Raw genomic sequence first — 8,973 nt, 5'->3', positions numbered from 1 at the left:
TTTGATATTTCTATTAGTTTATAAAATACTTTTTTTTATTTTTAGTTAGAGTTGTTAAATATAAATATATGTTTTTTTTTTTGTTTAAATTGCATGTAAACACAAAAGTTAATAAATCAATTTTATTTACTTTTGATCACAAAATGAATTGTAGCTTTGTGGTTGGAATTGGAGCAAGATGTGGACGTGCTAGGTGGTCCTGAGCTTGAATCACCTTAAATGCATTTTTGATGAGACCAGGCAAAATCATCAACCCAACCCATCTTGGCCCTAATGGGTACCCTCGACCCAACCCACCCTACTACGAAGTACTAATCCCTTTCTACTGATGCTAATGGGTTGCTGGACCCATATTGACTTGCCAATAAAATAGGTGGGTTGGATTTGAATGGGTCAAATGATTTGGGGTCAAGATTGCCCGCCCTACTTTCATAACCCACTTGAAGAGTCATCACGTTCATCAACTAATCGTCCTCTTGTTTGTAATTATGGTTTTGACAACAATTGCACTCTTAACTGATACACAATTTGTACTTTCTTTCATTTGCACTCACTAACAATAAAGATTTTACTTTACCACCTTCCTCTTACCGTAGTTCTCTCAGTGAGAATGGGAGCCGCATCATCTTTCTTCTTACCTCACCAGCAAACAAATAACTTTCGTCTTTACATTCTCTTTCATGAAGGTGGGAATCATATCATTTGACAAAGTGAAACCTGAATCCAAAAGTAAACCAAAAATGCACTCAACCTGTTTGCACTTTGCACTTCCACGCATTTATTACCACTCAACCTCTTTCGATTTACTATTCTTGCTTCAATTAATCTTTGGAGACCTGGAGCGCTTATTGGCATTATTTTATTAACTAACAGCAGAAACGGTAGGAAAATACAGTCATAATCACATCTCAATTAGTTCTTTCCTGGGCAGGTTCTGCTGAAACGGCTCATCGAATATAGCCGTTATTGCTTTCCTCAGCTTTAAAGTTTAAACTTTAAATATCAACTCCCCCTCGCTCCACCCAACCCATTCTCTCTCTCTCTCTCTCTCTCTCTCTCTCTCTCTCTCTCTGCACAATGGCTAAAGTTGCTCATTCTCTTAACATTCTCTTCCTTTTTGCTCTGCTTTTGTCCTTCGGCTCAGGTACTTGTCATTTCATGGATTTCTGAGTACAATCTTTTCGTTGGTTTGGCACTCATGTCTTTATTTCTTTTGGTAATTTGGTAGGCTCACTCTATGATAGTACTACTCGTCTAGTACTTGATGAACCAGAAAGGTTTTGTTTAGAAACCTTGCAGCACTGAAAATTATTCGCTTTTTCCTTCCTTTCTTCAACCCCGAAGCGTGTTAGAAAAATTTAATTAGTTTTCACCAATCTTGTTTAAAAAATAAAATAAAAAATGAAACCTTTTTCAGATATGCATCATGAAATCTGTAAATCTGGATAACAAAAAGAAACAAAAAATTGTCCAACTCTGAACTGGAAACCTCTAGCCTTTCTGCAAATATCGTTCTCGATGTGCAGGGAAATATCCTAACTGGGTTTTCATTAAAGCTATGTTTGGTTTGAAGGAAAATGCAGGGAAATCTATACAAGATTTGTAAAGGTTTTCCTTCCTTTCTTTTCCCTATTTTTTCTTCAAACCAAACATAACCTAAAATTGCAATTTTCTAGCGCATCAACTTTAATTCTGCAAGAGTCATCTGATTTGAAGTCTCGAACCAAGAATTTGCCACTCTTCCGTCGCTTACTTTTAGATTTGAGCTGTATTTCAGTAGCTTTCTGCTTTTGGTTCAAACATTAGCTCATATTTCATAAATCGGCAAGGGAGTTCAATTTTATTTGTATATTTAAAACCCATTACAGTCCAAAACTGAACTTGCACGATGATAACACTACTATGTCACTTGTCAAAGATTTGCATTTTGATCTCTCTCTCTCTCTCTCTCTCTCTCTCTCTCTCTCTCTCTCTCTCTCTCTCTCTCTCTCTCTCTCTCTCAAAATGGTGAATTTATTCATCTACTTGTTTACATTTGTTGCAGGAGGAAACCTGAGATTGGTTAATGGACAGGTAATCCAAGAGCACTGCAAAAGAATATATATACACCACAAGAGAGAGGGAACATCCTTCTGAACTAACTTTTGTACAATTCTCAGTGTGTGCAGAAAACCTGGTGTGTGGCAAAACCTTCATCAGATGAGGCAACTCTACTTGCAAACATCAACTACGCCTGCTCTCAGGTGGACTGTCGCATTATGCAAAGGGGTTGCCCATGCTTTTCCCCAGATAATCTCATTAACCATGCCTCCATTGCAATGAACCTTTACTACCAGTCCAGGGGCAGGAACAGATGGAATTGCGATTTCAAGAACTCTGCACTCATTGTTACAACTGATCCAAGTAATCTACCCTCTTTCCCAGTAATTCAAGTAGAAAAATTACAAGAATCAAAACAAAAAATGGGATGTTTTGTATGCAGAATGCATTGTGTTGGTATTAATGGTGGTTTCTTTTGTTCTTTTTGCAGGTTATGGTAACTGCATCTATGACTTTGACTAAGATGCAAAGCAAAATTGATGAGTTCCAGTTTGTTTAAGCTGCTTCTTGAACTATGGTTTTAACTCTGTAGATGTGGTGAATACAGAGGTGTTTGGATCCTCCTATATTTTGTAGAGAATAGTGAAGTTGAGAGTGAGACTAATTTTGCATTTTTTTTTGTCTGATTAACATTTTTTTCTTTTGGGTTGTACTCTTTATACCCGTATTTGCTAAGATTTATGGTTCTGTTCGGCATAAGTGGGTGTATAACAACATACCTGTTGAGAATGTGGTTTTAAATGAACTATTTGATTTTGAGATTCCATACACTGGAAATGCCTCCTAATGGGACCTATTCTGTTAATTTTTCCACAATGAGCAGAACCAAGTTGTTGAATGTTGAGTTTTGCCCAAAACAAATAAACTGAAATCAGATTCCTATAGGGAAAGTTCATCTGTAGCTATTACCATATTGGACCTGCAGGCAAAGCAAAGAATGACTAGAGCTGCTTCAGGAAAGCAAGTACAATTTGAAAATGATTTTGGTAAAAAAAAAAAAAAGGGGGGGTTTTGAATGATCAACTCAATTTTCATGATGGAGGCAGATACTGATATGCTATCACCCAACAGCTCCAGTGCTGAAGGTAACGTGAAAACCGCCAAGAAGCTCTTGTTAAATTTAAAAACCAAAAAAAAAAAAAACAAAAAAAATCGAAAAGAAAAGAAAAGTGTTTCGGTTTCCTCAATAGCAAGCTATTTTTGGGCTCCAGTGGAACAATCCAATTGGTATATAGAAATGGCCCAACTCCTTGTCCGGGTCTGTACATGTACTGCCTCCATTGGAGAGAAGGATGAAAGTTCTAATCATTATGTGTCTCTACGTAAGAAGCCACATTTTGGATTAAATTTTTCCTACATATTTCATGGAATTAACAATAAATTTAAGTCAGTCCAGGATTTAAGACAGTCCAGGCAGTTAAAATATTCAGCTAGGTAAACTTTGAGTTGGAGGACCTGCCATGTCAGCATGGCTTTACTTCCTCCCCTATTATTGAATTATTTTCTGATTTTTTTTTAAAGAGAAAATTTTTTAAACCATCCTTATGGTACCCTTATTGTTTAGATATTGCCTTAAAGGACCTCTACTGTTTTAGGCTCTCATTTCCATTCTTCTCATTGTCTCCATCTTTCCCTTTCTCCCCTCTTCAGAGGAGTTCACATCTCCACCCCATAAGGGGCCACCCCACAGCACATCCCCGCCGTGCATTTGGGAACATCTTCCGATGATAGTATCAGAACTGATGAAGTCATCATCGGAGATGTTTCCAATACACGGCAGGAATATATTGTGGGACGTTGTGGGGCGGAGATATGTACTCTCTTCAGAAAGAGAGAGATGGTTGTGAATCAGAGAGGTTGCCGAAGAATTCCACCCAGAAATACTCAAAAACCCAACAAAAGAGAGATGGTCGTGAATCTGGGAGATCGCCGAAGAATTTCACCTAGAAACCCAGAAAATATGCTATAGGACGAAATTGCTGATCACCGAGTGAGGATGGGGGAAGCCCCAAAAATTTAGATTTTTTCTTGTGGAAAGCAATGACATTGCCTTCGGATCCTTCTGGTGGTTCACATACGCAGGGATCTCATGCATCCTTGTTCTCTTAGGAGGAATCATGCCTGCCCTCGCGTTAGGACTGATGTCCCTCGATCATGGCAGTAAAATCCGAATAGAGGAAAAAATGCTCCATCTCTCAAGTTGTCCCTCGGTCACATTGTCCTTTTTCTGTGTGTATTAATAAATGGAAAATAACGGAAAAATAAGAATCCTTCAACGGTTTCATCTCTCATTAACTTACCATAACTCCCTCTTCCCTTTCTCATTAAATCCTTTCATTATCTCTCCTCATTAATCACTCCATTAACTCTCTCTCTCTCTCCTAAATAACTCACTTTATTAATTCTCTCTCCTAAATAACTCACTTTATTAATTCTCTCTCCTCTCAATTATTGCAATAAATTGCTTAAAATTTATTTTCTCTTTTTGTCTTTTTTTTCTTTTCATTTTACTAGTATGTGTGTATGTGATTTTTACATGACAAATTTTGTGATGATGATGATAGTATATAATATGTTTCAAAACTTTTTACAATTTTTTTCATATTTCTATGTCTATAAAATTATTTTATTTGTTATTTGTCCCAGTTATTATGGTTCATTAATATAGAGATATACCCAAATGTTTTCTACATAGTTTACATATTTTTTTTGTATATTTTTGTGTTTTATCTTTTTAAAGTTTTATTATTTAATTATAACTTCATGAGTTGACACATTTGACCTGAAATATTGAATTGATCTATAACTAAATAGGAAAGCAATTGCACTTTTGGTTTAGTTTTGAATTTTATATTTTATTTATATCATCAATAAAAAGTTAAAAAACGATCATGTCTAATTTTTAATATGATCAATATAAAATATTAAAGATGCGTCCAACTGTATTCTATATGTAGAGTTTCTATCTTTTTCATATTTTTTGTAGTTTTGTCTTTTTTATATTTTATTATTTAATTATGAAATCAATGACCAACACATATGACCCAAAAGATTGAATTGATGATTAGCCACGAGGAAAACAATTTCACTTTTGGATTGGTTTTAAATTTTATATTTTATTCCTAATATCAATATGAAGTAACTATTATTTATCACACTTATTTTTCTTTAATATGATTAATATAAAATATTAGATAGGTGCCTAAATGTTATTTACAAAATTTTTGTATAATGTTTTTGTGTTTTTATATTTTTTCATATTTTATTTAATTATGATACCAGCGGTTAACACATTTGACTCAAAAGGTTGAATTGTTGACGCAACACAACAAAAATAATTTTTATTTTGGGTTGGTTTTAAATTTATATTTCATTCCAACTTCAATAAGAATAATTATTATTTATCACACTTATTTTTCTTTAATATATATATATATATATATATATATATATATATATATATTTAAAAGTTTTTAGTTAATTATGACATCATGGATTAGCTCACTTGGTCGTGATGGTTGAATTACTTACTAACCACCATGATGGAAATAAAAGGTCCATTTTTGGGTAAATTTTTAAAAACATGTATTTTATATCATTAAATGTATTCAATGTAGATATAAATGATATAATTTATTAGGGGTGCTCACAGTTTAATTAACCAAATCGTGGGCATTTTTTTCAAACCAAACCAGTGGTACCAGTTTTTGGAAAATCGATAGCTGAAACTAAACCAAAGTCGATCGGTTAACTACCAATTTGATTCATTGGTTTTTTTATTTTCATAGTATTATATATAATAAATATAAAATATTATATTATAAATAATAAATAATATATTACATATTATAAATATATATTTATGATATAGAATACATATATATTCATTTATAATATATAGATAATATAAAATATATGAAAAATATATATAATATAAACATATGTATATCGGTCGGTTCAATTAACTACTGGTTTTTTATACTGGTCAACCAAAATTGAACCAGTTAACTGGAATTTTCGATTTGGTTTCATCAATGTACTTCAATTTTTCAGTTTTTCTTGCTCACCCCTATAATTTATTTGTTTTTATTTTATGAAAATAATATCTTAAATATAGAATAAAAGAATAAGAGTTAATACCCTAAGATAAGACTTAATGAGAGGGAATTGAATAAGGATAAATGTAGTAGTTCAAATTACATTTTGTGCCTTCACAATTAGAGGGACCAAATTCAAAAATAGGGGTATTCTAGTCGAGGATAGGATTCAATGAATGTTAATGAGAGCTAATACTTTAAATATGAGACTTACTAAGAGGGATTTGAATGAGGAGAAAGTGGTTTTTCAAATTACATTTCTGCCCTTAAAATTAGACAATGACCAAATTCAAAAATTGGGGTAATTTACTCAAACAAAAGTTGCACACCATTATTTACTCTTTTAATAATACTATAGATAATCATTAAATGAAAATTGTAAAATGACATTTTTTCTATAGCTCATTTTCCAATTATTGAACAAAAAAAGTACTTTTGTGTCATTTTTCAAATAAACATTAAATGAAGATGTAAAATAATAATTTTGCCTTTGCTTGTTTTCCAATTCAAACTTTAGAAAGGAGTTATTTGTTGTCCAATGGAAATTCCAAAATCTAGGGAAACCTATTCACACTTTTATAGATAGTATATATCTCCCCTATCCTCATTAATCTAATAAACCAAAAGCAATTTTCTTGGTGATAATTTCAGTCCGGCCTGGGCCGGGTCCACATGAGGCCCACAAAAGCAATTTTCCGGGTGACTATTTCAATCCCACCCCTTCCATCATTAACCTATTTTAGCATATTTCTATAGGCATTTTTTCCATTATTAGCCTATTGTATTCCAGAGAGAGAAAGAGAGAGAGAGAGAGAGAGAGAGAGAGAGAGAGAGAGATTTACTCTCATCAAAATTCCATTTGTTTGTTTCATATTTGGGAATGGCAACGGAGCTAGTTCGGAGCGTGGACCATACTTTTCATCCCCAATCCCGACTTTGAAACAAATCCCTATCCTTGACCACAATCGCTGTCATTGATTAAAAATGATTCTACATCCCTGATTCTTAATGGAGATGGGTTCTTTGTCAAGGAACTTGAATCCCTAAAATTTTTAAATTAAAATTATTTTTAAGAATAGATTTACTTAAAACAAGGGTTTTTAAATATAAAAATATTTAAATATATTTATATTTTGATATATATTCACTCCACATCTTCGTCCCCATCCTCAGTTAAGTATCATTATCAATCCCCGTCCCCCCCCCCCCTCAAGGAAATCTTCGTCCCTGATCCCATCAAGTCAGGGAAGCTAAGTACTTGATGGGACGGGGAACATTGACATCCCTATTTATATTCAAATCCTATTAATCAATTAATTGTAATTGTTAGAAAATTGAAATTTGAAACCTAATAACTAAAATTCATAAAAATATTATATTTTAGCAATTTTTTTCTAGAAACTATTAAAAATTAAGAAATTAATAAAAAATAGTAGTTCATAAATTAAAAATTAAGAAATTAATAAAAAATAGTAGTTCATAAATTAAAAATTAAAATACATTTGAGCTCTATTTAAAAATAACTAATATTAATAGGATAATTAAAATAATAATAATAATAAGTAAAAAAAATTAAATGTAATAAAATAAACCACTTGCATTCCATATAAAAATTAATTAAAATAATAAAACTAATAATGGCCTAATTATAAATGTCATAAGACTCCATTTTACTTAGGGATGATCACTTAGGTGACGTTTGGCAAGTTTGTTTTGAAAGATCTTCCAAACTGCCCAATTTGGCATGGGTTGTCGGCTTTTTAGAAGCCTGGCAGCTCACTTTTCGATTTTTCTTCATTTGCTTGAAAGATCTTTCCACCAAAAGACCACACCCCAAAAGGCACGAGAAGCTTGATTCGAGCTTATTTTGGAAGGTAGAAATGGAGCTTTTCACCTTTTTTCGTCTCGTCTTCACGCAAAAGGATGCACCTCCAACCAAATGATCTTTGGGCTGCCAAGATCATTATGTAAAAGCTCACTACGTATTTTGGTTGTCAAATCTTTGAAAAAAGACCTACCAAATGGCACCTAATGGGCTTTTACACCACTCAAAGATGAGTTGAGCAAGCGAAAAATGCGAGAAGCTCCATTTCTAGCTTCTCGAAATGAGTTCAAATCAAGCTTCTCACGTCTTTTCGGGGCATGGTCTTTCAGTTGAATGATCTTCTCCCAACCAAACAAAGAAAGAATGAAAAGCCAAACTTCTAAAAAGCCAATAGCCCACACGGAAAGACACACCAAACGAAGCCTTATGCTTACCTCAAACCCAGTTAGACCTACAAATTTTCGAGCTCAAGCAACTATTTTCTTTTAAACTAGTCTAGCTCAAATCTACACCAACCCTACACATAACAAGTTTTGTATTAATATATAGATAGATACTTTTATATATTTTTTATAATAAACTAAAATTAAATAAAAATTTTAATTTATAAAAAAATCATACTTTTATAATTAACACGAGCAAACATGTCCTTGTCCCAAACCTAAACAAATATTGCCTGGGGTGTAGGCTGGGCTGGGCTAGGCAACCTATGAAATTATTAATACATTATAAAAATCCAACTCAAGATATTTTATATTTTTGGTTCATTAAGCTACACAATGGGGGCTGCCCATCCCCCATAACTCTCTCGGGTTAAATATTAATAATTCTTATCTAAAAATAGCTAAAAACCCAAAAATAATGCATGTATGGATTGTGCTTAGTTTGGTTCAATCTAATTATAAATGTCACATTGCTCTTAGGGGCAAGGTTCAAAATATTTCCTTATAC

The 8,973-nt window shown here is 32.9% G+C and overlaps 1 protein-coding gene across 1 annotated transcript; it reads left to right on the top strand.

The window, feature by feature from the left end:
• Nucleotides 1–925: 925 nt before the first annotated feature.
• On the top strand, nt 926–2,868 carry LOC148866957 (glucan endo-1,3-beta-D-glucosidase-like). Its single transcript, XM_088975027.1, has 4 exons — nt 926–1,144; nt 2,045–2,073; nt 2,160–2,403; nt 2,531–2,868. Exons 1-4 carry the CDS (start codon nt 1,078–1,080, stop codon nt 2,560–2,562), a joined length of 372 nt encoding a protein of 123 aa, XP_088831153.1. The 5' UTR covers nt 926–1,077; the 3' UTR covers nt 2,563–2,868.
• The last annotated feature ends 6,105 nt before the right edge of the window (nt 2,869–8,973 follow it).

The sequence above is a fragment of the Nelumbo lutea genome, chromosome 3 (assembly GCF_056320005.1).
Source record: "Nelumbo lutea isolate HS-2025 chromosome 3, American lotus-T2T, whole genome shotgun sequence".
In the NCBI taxonomy this organism is placed as follows: Eukaryota; Viridiplantae; Streptophyta; class Magnoliopsida; order Proteales; family Nelumbonaceae; genus Nelumbo; species Nelumbo lutea.
Note: the sequence above shows the minus strand (reverse complement) of the source record. Positions and strands in the feature narration are given on the sequence as shown.